Source organism: Haliaeetus leucocephalus, unplaced genomic scaffold (genome assembly GCF_000737465.1).
Source record: "Haliaeetus leucocephalus isolate CR32 unplaced genomic scaffold, Haliaeetus_leucocephalus-4.0 Scaffold373, whole genome shotgun sequence".
Taxonomy (NCBI): Eukaryota; Metazoa; Chordata; class Aves; order Accipitriformes; family Accipitridae; genus Haliaeetus; species Haliaeetus leucocephalus.
Window position 1 is genome coordinate 3,894,755 of NW_010972809.1, and position 20,786 is coordinate 3,915,540.

A 20,786-nucleotide genomic window follows, 5' to 3' on the forward strand; every position below is an offset into this window, starting at 1 on the left:
AGAACAAACCACAAGTTTTCAAGGTTTCCCATAAGTCAGGAACTTGTAGGTCCCCTTGTTTCATGGTAGAAATAGACTGCTACAATAGGTCCAGCAAACTCTTATTTCTAGTTCCTTAAATAAAGTTGCTTTTGACTTTTATCTTTTATTTTTTTTAAATAAAGGTCATTTTTATTTAAACACATTCCAACCGAACCAGATTTTATTGACATCCTTTTAGATTCAACTCCAGCTACTGAGAGTTGTCAGCATTTTTAATTTGCTGGTTCATTTTAGAACACAAAGAACTCTTAGGGATAAGTAACTCTTTTCAAGAGCTATCTGAATGATACCAAAATAGAAAGCATTTTATTGTTTATCCTGAGATTGCATTTAGGACTGCACGCCTCCCTGTAGGTAACAGAGGAGCAAAGGATCAGCAAAGTTGCCTTTTAGACACTACTATAGTAAAGAGTGCACAGTTCTATACAATATATTGATAGCATGAGTGTAGGCACGCTTGTGAAAGATCTACAGACAAGTATCAGGCAGGTAGCTTTTGCTACTGCTAACACTAGTTTTCAAAGTTATGCCATCATTGTTTTTATTTACATGTTATTTTAACATAATACAGAGGCAGACAATGGCAGAATATGGAATTTTTTGAAAGATGTAACAACAGAGGAAATCCCAACTACAAACAATTAGGCAGAATCTAAGATGCTACTGTCATTCTTGTGCATTATGACAAGCATTTCTACGTAAACTGTTAAAAAACAACTTACACAGAAATTGTTCTTTTCTACTCTTGTAGGCTGAGGGGGCAAAATAGGAACTGTTGCCACATTTTCAGCTCCTTGCTCACAGCTCTTCTGGCAACGCTACCTCTTCTGTATTTCAATTACATATTCTCCTGCACTGCACTACTATTCTCATACCTGATAAGGAGCAAGTCGTGCTTTTGTCTCCCTTGCTGCTGCAGCTGCACCACCGTAAGTGGTCTTTCCAGGGTAAAATGGAGAATCCCCAAGCTGGCTTGTCTTAAAGACAGAAGTGTTTCCCAGTGACTACAGAAAGGTATTACAATAAGTGGTTAGTAAAATGGCTACACATTCAAATTGATTAAAATTAATACTCTGCAGTACTTACAGGAGAGGGAGATCCAAAAGCAGATAAATTGAATGCAGGTTTTTTAGAGCTAGCTGCAGGATGCTGTGAGAGGGAATGAGATCTTTCAGCCTCTGTGGACCAGAGCAGTGGTGCTGAAGTATTTTTTGAAACTGTGATATCTGCCAAAATGACACATGCTATAGGTAAATGCCTTGTGTACACAGAGAACTTTAATACAGAAAATTAAGTCTTACAGAATGAAAAAGTCTCCTAACACTCATTTCTCCAACAATCTTAATCTTCAGAGTTCTTCAAACAGATCAATTTCACATATGGTATGAAAACCAAGTATAAACTCTGAACTTGAAATCTGTTCACCGAACTGCAAATACATTACCTTTCAGTAATCTTTCAAAAGCATGCACAACAAGTTAATAGTATGCTTCTAATGCAGCACAATTTTATTTTTGCTTCTCTCATGGTAAAATAAGAGGGAACTGCATAAACACTGGTGCATCTAAAATTATAAAAGTTTTTCTTATGTTGGTAAAATATAAGAGTCAGAGGCCAGCATAGGTCAGAACTGCACAGGTTTTAAACCTGAAAAATCCCCCAAAGGCTGAACTAGCAGAGTTAATGACCTATTTTCCATGCATGTTTTAGAGACACACCAGAAAGCTCTACTGAACTCAGGTTATATTGCTAAACCCTGGCAACAACTACTCCAAATTGTAAAAATATGTTCTCCAGAGAACTTGCTGAGCATGCCTCAATCCCTGTTTATATGGGGGACTAGAAAAAGCTGCAAACCTTCTGTTTGCCCTTTCTCAGTGAGATCACCTAGGTCCCCACCTACATCAATACAATGTTTATTTTTTTTTACTTTAAAATGGTGTACATTCCTTACTGAGTTCAGCAAAAGACATGGCAGTATTGACAACTGATGCCTTCTACCAAGAAAGGCCAAAAGAGCAGCCCAAAACTTGTTCAGTCAGAACAGTTCCTTTATTGACTCCTGGTGAGAACACAGGAAAACATCTTGTGTTTCTATTTGTCACCTGTATTTATTCACATTTAACCAGCTGCCAGTTAGATACTCTGAGTCAGTCTTCCTTCTAGGCAAACAACCTAGCTGTCAAGCTACAGCAACAGTCATCTTCAGTTCCTATTATCCCAGTTCAAGATTTAGAGATAACCTAGCTAAAAGTGTGTTTATCAGCACCGATTCTTTGTAACATCAGGGTCTCATAAATGTATTCCAAAGCATGGTTATATCAAAAAGGTGACAGGATTATATATTTCTAAAATACAAAAAATTAAATTTAGTTCTAACATCCAAAGCTGACATTCACCTATTTTATTTACTAAGATGATGTGAAATATTAAAGAATGCAAAGTACTTCATGTTACCAAAAAAATCAATTAAGAGAACATGAAAGCTACCTTTATCAGATGCTCTAGAGGAGAAGCCACTAGTTGTTGAGATGTTATCATCATCATGCTGAGAGGTAGAATCTTTTATTTCTTTTACAAGAGACAGTCCAGGACTGCCAATGCCAAGTGAAGAAGATGTAGAGGGCTGACAATGTGGTACTGGGGAATCCAACATGGTACAGTTCAAATGGCTCCGATGAAGAGAGGGCCTTGTTAACACATCTGAGAAGTTCAATGCAGATCTACTTGTGGATGGTTCTAAACAAGAACAGGGAGACAATTAGCTTTCCTATAGGCAAGCTCACAGAAGCCAAAACCTGTTTTCTATCAACAGTCATGCTATTGCCAAGTTCTAAGCACAAAAATAGAGAAGCCGAATTTAACTTCTTCCTCACCCAGATAGGGTTTCATCTAACTGTCTGATTACAACAGCAACACTGCTTGCTAAGTATTAATGTCACATTAAGAAGTAGTTAATGATGAGGTTTTACAACACCAAATTCTGACCCCATGCTCAAGTGCTTTAACACTGGGTCTTTGACTAAATCAAACATGTATAAATTCCTTCTTCTGCAGATAAAGCTTGCAATAAGCTTTCCAAACTTTGAGATTACATGGCAAGTTACAGACAACTCTGCAGTTTATATAGTCTTGTAAAAAAGATGATGTTAATCTGAATACGTAACATGAAAATGCGTATTTGCAGAGATTTTGGGTGGGTTTGTGTGGTTTGGTGTTGTCGTCGTCATCCTCCCTCCTAAATTCTACCATATCAGGTCATACTACAGGCAAAACATTATCTCCTACCCATTAACTTTTGAGGTTTTGGCACAAAGGACAAGCAAGCCTTGTGGCCTCAGCTGCACAATGGGCATTTTTTCTTCATGAACCAAACGGTTTGTAAACACTGCCAGTGTCCTGCAAGAGGTGGTCTTACAGCTCCAACTTGCCACACAAACGGAACAGCTATTAATGGGCATCTTGCCTGATATCTGGCTAAGTCCACAGTCTCTCCCAGGAATTCTGGGTATGAACATGATTTTGAGTCATCATCCTCTTGATATTTGCACTGAAGCTTAAACTAGCTAGTTCAATCTTCATAACCACCACAGTACTACTAATTAGTTCTCCAAAGCACTGGTAGATTTTTAGGACTGTCTTGTTTGAGATAAAGAAAGCATTATCAGGCTGAAGGCTGGCCAAGCAAAGAAATACAGGCTCTAGCACATTGGTACCTCAGAGCTGAAAAAACAGTTTTTCTAAAATTATAATAGTAATAACAATGAAAAAAATCTTATTAACTATAGCAACATCCACAGACTGCAACACAAGCTACTAAAGGTTCCGGGTGTCCATCTGCTCCTGATTTCTTGGAGCTAGAAAGCTTGCCATGCAGCTGTTCTTATTGAAAGGTCCTTTCACACAGTTCTTCAGGAAAGCCAACACATGTTCCTCATTCATGAAGACCTTCTCTATTCCTTTATCCAAACTTATTCTCAAGCTACAGCTACACAGAAAGCAATAAAGCTCCTTATTTACAATTACATGACATTGGTGACAAAGGTATTTCCTCATTATTTTTCATTTTGCCAACAGAAGCAACAGACTTTCCACACAGATGGTTATGTACATGTGCTCAGACTAAACTTCTCTCCTTATTAAAAATTAAGTACCACAAACCTGCTAATTTAAGAGAAACTCAAATGAGAGCATATGCAAACTTACGGAGGAGAACTACAGAAATAGTGAGAGGCATAGATATAAAATACAGATTAATCTTTTATACAGTAAAGTAAGGGGTTGCAAAGTTCTTTGCCAAGGGTTCAAATAGGTTTTCAAAGACCTCACACTAGCCATGCACATACCTTAATGTTACCAAATATTTTAAAAAGAATAATGTCATAAACCAAGTTCCCCAGCTCTCCATTAAACTAACAAGGAATGTTACTAAATAGACTGAAGAAGCCCAAAGGAGAAAAAAAAATCAGGACATGAGAAGGAATTTTCCTCTGGCATTCTAGCATCTGGTCTTTTGTTTTGAGGACAGCAAAACAAATTAATGTTTTTATTACCTTAGGCAATTAGACTTGCATCCCAGACCTTTTAAAAAGAAAATGTAACACAGCACTCTTGCAAATGAATAGCATCAATAGTTTGCACCTGGCTAATTGACTACCTGAAGTTAACTGATGACTTCCAAGAGCTGTAAGACAACCTCCAGTATGTTTCACAATTACATTTACAGTTTAAAGCTAAGACAGTTTCACAAACAGTTGTTGCGGGTTTTTTGTTAGTTTGGGGGAGGGGGCATTTTGGTTTTGTTTTGTGTCTTGTTTGGTTTTTTTGTTGTTTTTTTTTAATTCTGTCAAAATGCTCCTTCCAGCTTCCCTTAGAAATTTAGATTCAAAACTACAAATCTGTGGATAAATACAGATGGCCAGAATACTAAATGATTTTTCACATACCTTCTAAATTAATTCTTGCTGATTCAGGCGTGACTCTCCCATCAATCACTATGGTATCTTCATTTGCATAATCATGGTGATAGTTTACTGGACTCTCTTCCTGGTTTGTAGATTCATTTGTATCTACACATTCATCTTCACTTTTATTGAAATACTTCTGTAACCATCCTGGTACAATGTTTTTCATTGATTCTGTCACTCTGCTAATGATTCCCTGTTTGAAAAAACAAAATCACCACTTGTTAATTACAGAAACACAGTCAACAGCACACACCAAGATGCAACTTTGCACAGATCTTGAAGACATGACATTAGATAGCAAATATCCAGGTCAAGAATAAGATAGATCCTTGACATAGGATCTCTATACTTCTGGGACACGCATGACAAAAATTCACCTAACATTGATTTACCACTAACCTATCAGTTTCTGCACTTCCCAGTGACCTTGGCAATGTTCAAAATTCAAATTTCAGCCAAAGTTCAGCAGAGGCTTGTCAAGTCACAAGGTCATCAGGAAATTCTATTTCTAACTAACACCTGATGTACATACTTTTTTGGACGATGACTCCTCTTAAACACCTTTACTTGAAAAAACATCAAAAACAGAATCTCATCAATTATCTACAGTGATAGTGATGACCATAACAGCGGCTAAAATCAGTGAACTCAAATATTTCTAATGCTGAACTGTAGTTAACAACATGTATCAAAAAACCCACTGTTATGCGCTGAACAGGGTATCCTGAAAGAAATCCTGGAAGAAACAGCTATAGTTGAGTAACAGATGCCTCACTACAGGACTGTTAAATAGATTCATTTTGATCAAATTTCATTTCATGGTATGTTAAAGTTTTAGGTCTCCAAACCTTACTATACTGCAATTACTGAATACATAAAAGCCATTTCCATTTTTACATTTACCAATTATTTGCAATGCTTACATTCCATGTTTAATAAATATTTATTTACCATTTTTTTTAGGCAGTCACTTGTTCCCCATCATGCCCTCAAAATTTCAACACACCTTCCTGTCAAATCTCAACCCCGCGCAGCAGATCACTTGCAACATGGAGCTCCTTCCCTCTTACATTGACTGCAGCCACAGAACCAGCTGCTAAACTCTGCAAGCTGCAAGCAAACGTGAAAGCTAACCCAGCAATTTCAACACTTTGGAAAATGAAAAGTAACAAGAGTTAAACAGATTTCTGTTGAACTCCATTGTCAGTTGCTAACACATGTACCAAAAGCTCTGGCAAGGTGCTTTGATATTTTTCCAGGTTTAGGCAACAAAATTTTCTAGTCAAAATTATTATTCAGGTGTAGAATATTGAGAATATTCTTTGCACATGTAATCATTACAGTCTAGTAAACAATTCTGAAACAAGAGCTCTGCTGTATTCAACTCTGTTAAAAAATTTAGCACACAAATGAAAAAAGAAGCCCATATCACTTATTCAAGTCTTTCATACACAATAATGCAAACACCAACTTACAGGAGTTGTAAACAAATTAGACACCCTTGAATCTGGACTCAAGAGGGGGGGTGGGGAAAGAGGAGGAAGGGAAGGTAGAAAACAAAAAGCCTTTTCACAGAAAGAAAGTCATCTTAATTTACAATTTGGCATTTTTCATACTGATCTGGAATTTAATCTTGTACTTGCACAAAGACAGAATAAATATCCAGGGACAGTTTAAACCAGACAGAATACAGTGTAATAAACACATCCATCACAATTACCACACTAAGATGCACACAAGTATGCCATGCTCAGGATGTTGTTGCTATTCTACATAAATACTAAGCCTCAGCTTTCCAACAAAAACTACTAACTGCATGTAATACCAGAGTTCACAAACAGTTCGGTGCACGGTACCAGCAAAGAGGCAGTCCCTACTCTATCCCTAGCCCCTCATGTCCACCTTTCCCTGTGACATGCTGACCCCCCTTTTTAGGGCAAATATTTTGCTGCTATGAATAAAAGTGTATCAGGAACTCACAGGAGTTAAAATTTGCCCAGATGAGCAAATGGTCAGGACACTAACAGCATCCAAGGCAATGCTCTTTCCAAAAAGCTAAGCACTACTGCACTCAGTATTGCTAGTGTTTCTCCATCAGAGAAGAGATATGATTCTCTTGCTGAAGAAATCCTCCCAGGACTGAAAGCTACCTAAGACTCAAGATGGAAGAAGTCATAGGCATCCAGAAGAGTAAACACCCAATCATTAGTAATCCAAATGAGTAACTGGAGAATCTAGCTAATAATAAACCAAGATGACATTTTACCATCCATATCTCAAACCAGACTGGTTTGACTCTTTGTTGCATATGGCAGCCTTGCTAGCGTTCTCCACATCATCAGCACTTTAAGACTGAGTAACACAGGATAACTTCCCAAACCAATCCAGGAGCTGGAACTCGCTCAGTGCAGCCATACTGTAGCAAGTACTAATAGCCTGCTCCATCTGGCTTAGGCACAGTGGAAGACAAGAAGAATAGTTTTATGCTCCAGAATACTGCTGGCTTAGTGACAAAGCAAGGAAAAGCAAATACACAGAAATGCACCTCTATTTTCTGTCTGCAAAATGAAAATATTGTTTAAAGACACTGTGAAAGAGCTATGGAGGCATTATGAATGAGCCATCATCAAACACAGATCTTGCTAAAAAAACCCACCTCCCCCCTAAAAGTAAGCCACATATCCCAGGCATGCCCATTCACATACACACACCAAAAAAAAACCCCAACCAAACAAAAAAAAACCCACACCACCAAAAAACCAACAACCACCCAAGAAAATGAAAATTTCCTTATGGCATCTCCTACCTGCCCATCACAGCTGAAAGCTGATCAATAAAGCACCACAGCTGGATTCCTGTCCAAGTCAGGCAGTTGAGGTACCACTGACCAGCTACACTTTTTAACATGCACACTTCGTATTCTTGCCAGGACATTTCAGCAAAGTATCATGCCTTACACTCTCTTTAAAGCTGGCATTTTAATCTTACCCTAATTTTTAGTTTTCTTACTCTTCAGCTTCAGCACATGTGTTTGAACGTCCCTTCCCTCTCCCTGCACATGCAACAGAAGCCTACCCTGTCAGCACCAGAGCACTCTCTTGTGCTCCTGTGCCACCATCTCTGTATTTTGTCTATCCCAGGCTCCCTGGCACTACCATCTCCCCACACAGGCATCATTAATCCTTCTAGAAGGCTGACAAGGATACCACACATCTCATTGATGCAAACAGATCTTCAGGGGTGAAATACAAAAGACACGGCACAAGACAACTCTAACAGGCTTATTCCTCCAGCAAAATCTGAATGGACTGCTCAGATCACAATCTCCTCATGCCACAATTATGTACCCGTCCCTTCCTGAACACCTTCATTCACTACAGCTACACCAAACACGCTACTGCACAAAACCTCTTCTAGTTCCCAACCCCAGGCTGGGAGCAGAGGAAGCAGCACTGGCACGCAGCTTTAATGCTCGTAACTCCTCATGTCTACAGGTCACAGAGGCACCAAGCTTAATATCATGAAAGGGCAGAAGATGCCATGGGGCAATCCTGACTATGCACAGCAGCGTTTTAGTGAGTGAATGTGTTTTAGTCCTTAACTGACTGATTTCAGCAGTTTGAGAGCTGTTGTCTGTACCAACAGTTGTCTGCTCATCTTAAATGCACTCATACTCTAGTCTCATCCTAAAATATTAGCAGGAAAGCAGAAAAAACCCAAACAAAATCCACTGAAAAGATCCAGTAGCTTAGGAATAGATATTTACAACAGTTTTCAAATTCTGTGTATCACCCTAATTGTCTACAGCTCCACTAGATATATCTATGTAGATAAACACCACAGCAACAGTAACTACAGTTACAGTTACTCAAGGCATATTGCCTTGAGATGCAACTCTAAGCAAAAGATATGTAGGCAGAAATACTAACCAGTAAACAAACAGGAGTCGTAATTTACTACTTTAAAATACCATTTCGTCAAAGGATTTATATAAAAGAAAGAAAAATCAATAGGTTATGGTCACAGTTTGACTTCCAAACTTAAAGGCAGGCTATTTCTTTGCCAAATATATTTATGGAATAGGACAGTTTTCCCAGCTCATAAGGGTCTTTCACATAGCATAGTGGGGGAAAAGTGCTGGCAGGGGTACTCAGCAATGATGCATTACTGGAAAACATCTATTTTTGTAATTGAGTTGATTTCAATCTGAGAGGCTTAAGTAAATCCCACTATACAACACAGGACATACAAAAAAAAAAAAAAAAGATATATAAGTTATATAAAGGTAATATGCTAACATGAATTTGTCAGAGATGCAAAATACACAACCAGATAAAAGAGCTAATTTCCACTTCACTGTATGCACACTTCTAAAAAGCATCAAGTTTCTACCTCCAGGCCTCTCTGAGATTTCTTTGCTTCCCATTTCAAAGTTCAAGTTATTAAAACATATGAATCAGTAAGTCCTCAAAAAGAAAACCTGCACCTAACGGTGAAGTTCACTGAGATAGAGCAGATAATCTAACCACTTCCAACCATCAAAAAGGAATTTTCATGCTTCCTCCATCCCCCACCATTACCTCATGCCAGCTCTGGCGCATAGCAGGCTACTCTTCATACTAGCTGAATTCATTAATCTGGCAAAAAGTACATGTTTCTCTGCTGGTCTAATGAGTTCAACTGGCTCAGTGCACCAGAACTGGCCCAAGAGAGAGTGAGCAAGATCAGGCAGCCAGGTCAAGAGGAAGAAGAAACAGACTTCTCCCTTCTTTTAGCGATCCTGTGCCCATACTGTCATTAAAGAGATTGTCCCCTTCTCCTCTTCAACTCACCCTTCCCTTGTGCTGCCACGAGCACATATACACAGCCAAGCAACAAACTGTATCAGGGCTCTATCAAATAGATCCAGCCAAAAATTTGTCTACAGACTGTGATGGTGAGGACTACCCCCTAGGGGCATCAGGTCACTGGTCCAGCTTATCATGTGGCTGCATGGGTGCCGATACAAAAGCAGGAATAGAAATGGAAACATGACATGATAGTCTCTTGCAGCAGACTTAGACTGGCTTAGACTAACCCTGCTTTTGCTATTTAGGGAGTGGTTTCAGTTTGGATGTAGGACAGCAGAGTTTGATATTTAGAAAGACAATAAAACTTATGACTTAATATGAACAATATGTTACAGGAATTCCATTAATTATGTAACATTTGAAAACCAACAATTTTATTTAAGGCAAGTGGACTAGTTCAGATTTATTTCTAAAAATTATGAAGAAGGGATTATGATACCAGATGCCAGTGTATTTCTTATTGCTTGAAGTGAGCCTTATCTTCCTTAGTCTAGTTAGCTTTAGAATAAACATCCCAGGGAAATTCAGGTGCTGTTTTACATTTTGGCACTGCTTGCACTTCTTTACCCATCATTACCACTTCCATCCGAGTGCAAAATGCCAGCATATGCTCCGATAGATAAATAAGTGTCTACCCCAATAGGTTATATCTTTGTGATGCTTAACAGTTTTATTTCAAGTTTTGTCCACACTTTTAGCTGACAGAGTGACAACATTACAAAAGAGAGCATGAAGTACAAGGCACCTTCTTCCTTCCTTGTAGGAAGCGCTACATTAGGCTCTAGTTAATCCTCAGTGATCAGTGATGGACACTGTAAATTACTGAGCATACCTTCTGTGTTACACTTTGAGACAGAAATCTATCAGCATCAAAAACAAAAGTAAGATTAAGGAGACTACGTTCACTTAGAACTTTACAAGCAGTTTTAAAGGAGTTCTTTCTTAATCTAAGAAGGACTCTAAGTACACTTAATGTTTTTTTATTGAAAGACTGCCACACTTAAGCAGTGTGCCTGCAGTTAAGTTTCATAGACAGCGTATAGAATTACATTAATTGAAATGCTGCTCAGACTATTTTTCTTTTCCTGTAAGGGAACCCTGTAGTCTAAACCGATTATTTTTACTTAGCAAGTACAACAATAGCTAAAAAACCATTGCATCAGGATAACAAACTATGACATAACCACACAGACAAGAAGTTTGAAGCTTTCAAAACTAGAATGATCAAGAAATACATTTCCCATAGTATCAGGTGGTCCTTACACAGCCATTAGTACAAGTTATCAGATTTAGCTAAGTATGATAACATGTATTTTATATTTAGGATTTAAATGCACAGTTTAGGCATAAAATTGTCTTATGGGTATTCTCTATACAATAAGATCCAATTCATTACAGTATTTCAACATCACCAAACATAACTGATAATAGAAATGGCAAGCTTCCTCTTTCCTGCATTTATGGCAAGTAAGTTTATGCATACAAAGGCTTTCAGTGTATCATACCCCATACTACAGATTTGATACTAGACTCCCAGCAAAGAATTAAACATTTTCCATGCCACTTTGCCTAAAAGCACTCACAAACAAACATGGTATCACAGGCTAATCTATGAAACATAGTACTGAGGACACCTTATGTATGTAAAACACAAGCAAGGGCAGGCCAAATTCTGCAACTCCTGAAACAATGGTTAAGTGCCATTCAAGGGCAACTCACAGCTTGCTGATGTCCATCCCCATGTCCAATGCTTTCTAGTGCAGACAAGGCTTTATAGACAACTTGAAGCATATATCACAAAATTAAGTACTTACTGCTACAAAATTTCACTCCTAACACTTTGGAGTAAAATCACAATCTTTAAACAAAAAGACTGGAATTAAATGTTTAAATTCAATGTGGTGTTAGCAAAAGATAGCAAAGTACTCTCACGCTACCTCTAAAATACCTTTTCTATCCATGCTGATCTAGAAACTGAGCTGACAATATGAAGTGCTACTTGTTTTGCAAAATGTAATATGTCAGTCCTGTTGCACATTCAATGCTATCTTATTCACAAACTTGAACATATAAGTTAAAATGAAGTAACCAAAGAGTCATCTTTAATTATTCTGTGACCATATGATATTTTAGCAAAATTCAAAGCCTTCCTACTTTTTAAGCGTCATATATAGACATTGTCTAGTGTATAAAAGTTAAACCTCACACTTCATTTAAATCAGGATCTGCACTTACTTTAAATAGGACACATTTGACCCTGCTGCATGCACTTCCTGATTAGATTTAAAAATGTAGTAATTGGTGTCTAGGAGAAACTAAAACACCGACCCTTGGGCACAGCTGCTTTACTGCAGCGGCAGCAGCTATTGTTATATTCTTTGACATTTTAAGGTAATATTCTGAAACTGTAAAGCCAAGGTAGGCTCACCTCTGCTGCAGGGCAGTAATCTTCAGTCATAAGGGACAGCAGTGTCTTTCTTGTCATATTTTTTCATCATAGCTCAACTGACAGAACCAAGAGCATCTCACAAACATATAGCCAGTCTCTCCAAACACTCTTCTCTTACCAGTTACACAAAAATTGCCACTGCACATAGAGATTATTTTTTTAGTGATTGAAGGTAATGGCATCTACAAATCTGTATATATGCCACAACTCTGTAAAGTAATTTTAATAACAAATACTAAGGGCTGACATTAAAACAGGTGCACTGTTACAGCTAAATTTAACGTGTATCTAGTTGCACCACAGTAATTCCCTAATACAGCTACATTTAAACCAGTTTAAACCTTGTTTACATCTGCTTAGCTCAGGATGACTTAAACTACAAATGCACCTATAATACAGGCTTGCGCGTACTGGTATAGTTTTTCCTCACCAATTTAATATTTTCTTATTGTAAATATTTCAGTGCCTCACTAGACCTGTAATCCAGTCTCAAAGAAAATGCCAGTTGAACAGTTTAACTCCTTGCTTGGTTTACTTCATTCTTGGAGGTCACCAGACCTTGAGCTCTAATAGGGGAAGGAGTCGTGAGACTCACCTGCTTCAAAAAAGAGTTTGATTCAAAATACAATCATAAGTAAAAGCAAAGTCAGCCAGCTCTCCAGGACACTCTCACACAACTCCTTCCAAAAGCAGAGCTATACAGACAATAATAAACAACCTCAGCAAGGAGAAAGAAAATTTTCTACTGGCACAGGCATTCACAAAGCTAGCGTGTGTGCTAAAACTGTAGCTGTAGGACTTCAGTGCATGTTGATGTCCATGTGTTGGCATATGCATTTTTTCCCAGCAAAAGTGAATGTAAAGATGAACTTATGCTTACTTTAAAAACCACAGTGGTCACAACCAAGCCAAATACACACAAAGACACTGTAATTAAATGCAACATGCAATTATGAGGTGAGTTATAGAAACTCAAAGGAAACTCCCCGCTCAGAAATACTAGTACTGCTGCCCCAGCTTTAGTGCTGTTGCATTTCCTAGACAAAGGGGAGAAAAAACATTTAAAGTCTTTTCTTGTCAAAAGAAGGGGAACATATTTGTAAACCCTCCAACAAAAAACAAAGAAAAGCAAATCTCATAGTTATGAGAGGATCTTTTAATTAGTAAGTATTTTTGTACAGTAATCTGGGCTACCACAATGACAAGTACTGTATCAGCAAGTTGCAAAACTACTTATGCTTCAGGCAAAGTCAAACAAGCTAGTTCATACTTGCCTTCACTCAATTTTAAGATGGTCCAACTGACTTGGCTTAAAGGGGTTTAGAGAGTACTTAACCTGTCCCTTCCATCAAGTTGTGTGTGTAAGTCTCCCACCAGAGGTGGTGACAAATAGCTGCTAATAACACTACCTTCAAGTGGCTCAACTGTTAGCAAAATTAACATCTCTTTGGCTTAAAAGCTGCATTTAAATTGTACCTTCAGTTAGACAGCTGTAACAGGCAAAAAAACCCCGTAGCTTAAGGCTTAAGGACAAAGCAAGTCAAGACTTGTAAGAAATAAAATAAAACAAAATAAAATAAGATAATGCAGTGGCAAGAAGAGAATATTAAAAAAAATAAAATAAAATATGGAATGCAGCAGCACAAGAGATCAGTACATGGGAAAACAAGAAATATGCCCAAATTTAGGGCAGTTGTTCATGAAACTGCATAGATAAGTAATTTAATACCCAACAAGTAATACAAAATTGCGCCTAATGGCTAGAATTCTTCATTCGAAAAATACTGTGGGCACTTAATAATTCTGCAACATTGAGGATTTATACCGTACATTACAAAAAGCACAGAGAAGCGTTTTCATTATATTGTCTTAGTAGTACATACCAACAAACATATACTGAGGAACATCTCCTCCCCTTCTCTCATGGCTGTATAAATATCACTATTCAACATATTGTAGGTATACAATAGCTACACAATTAATACTGGATTGATTACACAGAACATTAAAAAGCAAAAAAACCCCCAGAGTTTTTGCAATTTAACAGCAGAAAAATGGATAAGCATATCACATGACCTACCACTAAAAAAACAGAAGACATTTAAAAAAAAAAGGTCTGTAAAACAGCAGTCCTAGAGAAAAGCCTCTTAGCTATTCTCTTCTTGAGGTCAACCTTGCAATTTACTCTAGATAAAATGCAACAGTGAGATGGAGGCTTTATTTCTTCCCTCAAAAAGCAGCACAGCCCCGAAGACAGAATGAGAGGATGGACCAACAGAAGAATTACCAACCTAGAGTAACATTGACATTTACGCTGAAACCACGTCTGTGCATACTCTGTGGTCCAACAGCAGAACTGACAGAACCGCACACACAGAGAAGCTGTATGGCACCCCAGAGGTCACCTATTCCAATCTCCTGCTCAGAGAAGGGCCAAGAACAGCAGGTCACCCACAGCTGGGCCCACCTGGGTTTTGAGCACCTCCAGGGATGGAGAGCTCTCACTGCAGTTCATCCAACTTGTTGACTATCCTCACAGTTAAGATTTTTCCTAATACAAAATCAGAATTTCCATTTTTTGCAGCTTGAGTCCATTGTCTCTTTTCTTATTGCTATGAACCTCCTAGAAGAGGCTTGCTATGCCTTCCCTATACTCTCATTAGGTATTTGCTCTTCTTAAGCTGAACACACCCAGCTCTCTCAGCCACATGCCTCAGCCCCCTAATCATTTTGGTGGCCCTCAACTAGACTCACTCCAGTATGTCAACATCTTTTTTTTGTACCGGAGAGGCCAAAATTGGACACAACACTCCAGATGCGGTCCTAGAAGTGCTGAATAGAGAGGAAAACCCACCTCCCTCAACATCCTTCCCACATTCTTACTAATACTGCCCAGTATGCAGTTGGCCTTCCTCACCTCAAGGGCATGCTGCTGACTCAGGTTCAACTTGCTGTCCAGCAGGTAGGTGGGGTTGTTTTGTCCCCAATGAAGGACTTCGCATTTGCCTTTATCAAACCTCATAAGGTTCCTGGCAGCCCATTTCTGTCGAGATCCCTCAATGGCAGCCCTATCCTTTATCATACGATAGGGTTGATGTTTGCCCAGGTTTGATATCATCCGGGAACCTGTTGAGGATGCATGGCATTGCTTTACCCCAGGTTGTTAATAAAGACATAGAACAGTATCAGCCCCAGTATCAACCCGAGAGACTCTATTAGCTATCGGCTGCCACTGGAACTTTGTACTGCTGATCACAACCCTTTGAGGCCAATGGTCCCGCTAATTTTCCACCTACTTTACAGTCCACCTGACAAGTCCGTATTTCACCAAGTGGACTACAGGGATAACATGGGAGACCATGCTGAGGGCTTTGCTAAAGTTCAGGTAAACAACATCCACTGCTCACCCCATGTCCACTGAGCCAGTCATCTCACTGTGTTATGAATCTGTTACATGATGCTATGGTAGCCCACACGTGCACCAATCTGAAATAGCTCTGCTCAAACTTTTTTAGGCACGCAAAAGAGATTTTGAACTCTGTGCTTTCGCAGTCCTTAGAATCAGCAGCAGCTCAGTTCCTCCACAGCAGGGGAGCAAGAACCGGTTCTAATTACTGACTGGAGGAATAAATAACTCAGAGGAAGTGATGTGCTGCCAGCAACCAAAGGCAATTTGCAGTGTCCCAGCTAACACAGTCAATTATTTCAGCTGCTTTTTTCTTCTCCTAAGATACCACTCACTAATACTGTTTTTCTCCAAGGCTGTCATGACAACACTTTGAAAGACAAACCCCAAAATATTAATAAAATGCTATAGCAATCATCGTCTACAATTTGTTGTACCAGTGACAGTACTGTCAGCCTCAATGAGAGAAAACTGTCAATTATGTCAGTTTAAAAAGTTCTTCCCAACTAGGATATATTTTTGTTTACGGTAGCAGTAGAAAGCCAAGTACCACATTTAAACATCTGTTTTGCTAATACAATTTGCTATTGCTGGGACAGAAACAAAACCTCTGATAGATAGCTAACTACTAGCCCATTCTTTTAAAACAGATCTTTAAATACACATTAAACATTTCTTCAAATCTATTCATTTTAGCTCAATGTGCTAGCCTACTACAAAACCAAAACAAGCAGAGGGATGCATACAAATATAACCACCTAAACATGCTTCAGGGTGCAATCCTATTGATAGGAGTTAAACCAATACAATTATACTTGTGTAGGTCCCCACAGACATTGTTAAAAAAGATTTTTTTTTAATTAAAATTTTCCTGCTTCAGGTTTATGAAACATTACCCAGTTTACATTACTCAATATGATACTCTAGGAACTCTTTAGCATGACAGTTTCAAAATTTCCTCCCAAAATAAACCTGGTGGTTTATAAGATTCCTTCTGCCCACTGCCTGCAGTCACTGCCCACCCAGAAAATCCTGTGCATACATCAAACAATAGTTTACAATTGGCCTACCTTCAAGACAGCAGCAGGTGATAATGTAACGATTTAGGCATTGCTGCGTATAGTTTAAGTTCCTGATACTGTTGCTATTCTGTCTGTGAAGAATCTCACAGGATGCCCCAAGTGACTTTGTGAAACTCATCAGTCCAGAAGGGCTTTCATGACAGGACTGGCAAATGTGCCTTTCAGTGGCCTTCTGGTCCCCTCTGTCAGGTAATACCCTAACTACATCAGCACAAGACCAGCTACAAACATGCAGAAACTTATGCTGGTTTCAGCAAGGAAAACATATTTGGACTGTTTTCTTGTATATCAGTGTAGCACATCTACATTATAAATATGCACTGGCATGTACACATGTAAGAAAAAACAAAAACGTATCGCTCCCCAGCAGAAGTTTCAATCTACAAATGTTATCTCTAGTATCAAACAGCTCTAAGTTGAAGCTTAACATAAACATACAGGTTTATGGGAAGGTTATAAAGACTTTTCAGATAAATTTTTTTTTTCTCATGCTTAAATCTGCTTGTATGAGTTTAAAAGTCCAGGAGAGTCGAAGTTCTCTGACAGTTTCACTTGAATTGTTAATTATCAAATAAAAAATAACCAAAAAAGTTATTTTAATCTCTTCTCCTGTAAGTCACATTTAGAATCTTTGAAATCTGTATGTTACCTGGATGAGAATGGCACTATTCCAGGCTAAAACAACACACACAAAAGCGCAAAACTAAACATAAAATTAACAATAGGAACATACAGATACTATACTAGAAGCTATTTAATGAGTCAACAATGTAAACACTCATCCCATTAACATGTCCACACTAGTAATTCCAATCATCAGTCTACCTAAATGACTCGGACAAACCAGCATTTAGAAGCACTGGGGCCACATCCGGAAGATGAAACGCAGATGTTGGACATAACAGCTCCCTTGCTTGCATGTGCTTAGCTCTCAAAAAAGCCTTAATTTTAACCCAAATGCCTAAGCTCCTTACATGGTACAGAAGGAGGCTAGATATTTCAGCATGAGATGGCTGAGTAAACAGGTAGCATGCTAAGCACAGTGTAATCTAAACTCAACGCATTCAGCACGGAGCTGTCAACGTTTAGCCAATAGGAAAGCACAGTCAGCGGGGAGGGACTCCTCAATTCTACTCCCCGAACGCCCAACATAGAGATACAAAAAGGTTCTTTTCTTTCTGAGATGTGATTCCCACCCCACAAACCTCCACAGTGGGTGAGTCTATACAATCTTTACTTAGCAGTGCTGCTGCTTTTTGTTTGTTGGTTTAATAATACAGCTGCAAAATACCATGGTTTAGTTCCTTCACTAGTGGAGGAATCTGTACTCGTATCTCCCATCTTCCAGGAGAATACGCAGGCTGCAAGTCAGAGTCTGCTCTTCCAGGCAGCATCTGCTCACCTCTCCTATTTGAGGCTGGTTTAAAAAAAGGCTCTAGATTTTAAAAAAAACACACACACAAACATAATGAAGCATGGCTCTAAAGTCTAATGATCAGGCTCTTGCGGAGAAAAGGGCAGGAAATAATAGGCTTTGCATGCTTGCTCCAAGGAACATCTAACATAAAACAAGTAACTTCTGAAATCAAGGATCAGAGCCTGCGTGTCTCCAGTCTTGGGAGGGCAACACGGGGATTGGGATTCTTTCTGGGAATCCAATCTTGGGATTCTTTCTGGCTTAGTGAATCATGCATTCTTTTTCTGGATAGTAACACAGCTTCAGCCAGAACTGAAGACAACACACAGCTTGGCAACTAGGATATTAACCCAGAAAGTGGAAGATGTAGGTTGAACCCTCCAGACAAAAAAGCAATCTGAAGCAGGGTCTACCACATTCTGAACAAATGCTTTAGCTAATAGTCGTTGAAAAGCAGCAGCACCAGCACCTCCTCTTCCAACTGTGTCCTAAAGCTGCCACTGTACTTTATAGAAGACTGACTCTGCAGCACGTTGGGCGTGATTGGAGAATTCTCACCTGACTGAACTCCCCAGAAGACTATGGCAAAATAACAACATCCAGAGAGCAGACAATCATGAGCCAGACATCACACTAATCATCTCTCATACAAGTGGGGGAAAAAAAATCAGATATCCTAGGAACTTTAAAGCTATTAGCTATACTGCGTACACTGCTTAGGCACCTTCGGCACTTGATAAGAGACAGGATTTTCAGGACTGCAGTTTTGACCACAAGCACCTAGAACAGTTCTGTTAAAGTATTTCTATGAACCTACTTATTGCTAATAGTTAGTGGAGAGGGGGATCAGAATCAGAGGCATAACCTCATGTCAAGATTGCATTGAGCACTTTCATGTCTTCCCAAACTCATTACTGAGAGACAATTAACACTAAACCACAAAACACTTCTGCAGAGTGGGCATTATACTGAAAATAGGAACACTTGTCAGTTAATTCAGATTTAAGTTAGCTATCTACCCAGAGCTCATCTTTTTACGTAAAGCAAGTTAGCAAGCTGCATAGGGTTAAAAAGCTATCCATTATAACAAACACACGTCTGACATCTATCAGTTTGCCTATTTATTTAACTGTTACAATTTTGTCCCCAACATATTACTGTTAATTTGATCTATGTATTCGATTTGCAACATCCATTCTCTGGGCAGAATCCCACAGATACCCTCAAGCACGTGTTTGCTTTGGCACATTGTTTAAATATACCTACTGGAAAAGGCACAAAGATAACAGACAATAGAAGAGTCAGAAAACCATCTACGCTAATTATTTTAGATAAATGTGTAAGGTTTATCAGTTATCTACATAGTATCAAGACATGCAAGAAACGGCAATTTCAACATTACTCTATCATTCACATAAGAGCTTTCAACGTTTGCTCTCTAAGTGCAGTGATCCTTTGTATGAAGCGTTACCATGCTAGCTTTACAAGGACAACGCTACTGATCAGTATACTACATAAAAGACTAAGTATAGTACTTCCCAAATAATAAAAACTAATTGAGCAACGACTCGTGCGTAACAGTCCCTCAATTTTGCATATAATAGTCAATCCCTTAGTTTATGTTACCCATTTAATAACATAAAGGTTTTGGCTGAACAGTCAACTTCAGGTTCATAAATACACATGGAAAGTGTTTCCAGAGCTCTGTCTCTGGGCATCTTGAAATTTCTTGGCAAACAGCAATTGGGAAGGATCTCTGCTTCTCCCCCCTCCAGCCACTCTAAATGGCGTGGGATTTTTGTGTCGCAATTTACAAACTGTTTTTTGTTATCCATCTACTCTGTCCTGCAACACAAAGGAGAACAAATGCCTTATGAATTACATTTCACTTGCACTGCATCAGCACATTTAGGCGCAGGCAAGAGACTGAAGAAACTACTAGATGCAGACCTGAGGGTTCTGCACGCAGCATCCTACAAAAAAAAAACAACCGGAGATGCCTAACGACACAGCACCCTCACAAACTCATTTGCAATTTGAAACTTGTCAAGAAAGGCAAGGACTGGAAGCGATGCACTTAAATCTAAAGAGTAACTACACTTGCTAACCCAGCATCAAATTGACCGCGGGGATCTGGGAGGGGGGGCTCCTTCTGAGACGGGTGCAGGCAGACACCAAGCACAGTTTATTCCTCCTGGTGTTCACCCCAGGGTCTTTAAGGCATCGGACAGCCCGGAGACATAAACGACCACGCCGCGGAGGGGGAACCTCGGGACCACGAGGGGCACGGCGGGGGAAAGAACACCTACCCCTGCCCAGCCGCCGCCGCCGCCTCCTCCTCCTCCTCCCGCCTTTGGCTCCCTGCCGAGCGCGGGGCATCTCCCCCGGCCAGGCGGGAGACAAAAGGGAGCCGAGGAGCCCCCCGCGGGCCGGGGCTGGCGGCGGAGCGGACCGAGCGCCCGGAAATCCCACAATCCCCGCGGCCCCGGCGGGAAACCCTTCTCCTTCCCTCCCGCCCCCCACCCCGGGACGTTCCACCGGGAAACCCCGGCCCCAAAGCCTCGCACGTGGGG

General features: G+C 39.5%; 2 protein-coding genes across 2 annotated transcripts in view; both read right to left on the reverse strand.

Moving 5' to 3' along the window:
• NUP153 (nucleoporin 153kDa) overlaps window positions 1–15,426 on the reverse strand; it is a 41,020-nt gene extending 25,594 nt beyond the window's left edge. The window contains exons 1-5 of the mRNA XM_010573308.1: window positions 15,226–15,426; window positions 4,989–5,202; window positions 2,533–2,781; window positions 1,129–1,268; window positions 918–1,046 (exon numbers count right to left, since the gene is read on the reverse strand). Of these exons, the coding sequence (XP_010571610.1) occupies window positions 918–1,046; window positions 1,129–1,268; window positions 2,533–2,781; window positions 4,989–5,202; window positions 15,226–15,426 (933 nt within the window). The remainder of the gene's footprint in view (window positions 1–917; window positions 1,047–1,128; window positions 1,269–2,532; window positions 2,782–4,988; window positions 5,203–15,225) is intronic.
• The window catches only part of LOC104835295 (chromosome unknown open reading frame, human C6orf52), a 31,923-nt gene continuing 16,278 nt past the window's right edge, over window positions 5,142–20,786 (reverse strand). Inside the window, exon 11 of the mRNA XM_010573202.1 lies at window positions 5,142–5,202. The gene's annotated coding sequence lies outside the window, so the exon portion shown is untranslated. The remainder of the gene's footprint in view (window positions 5,203–20,786) is intronic.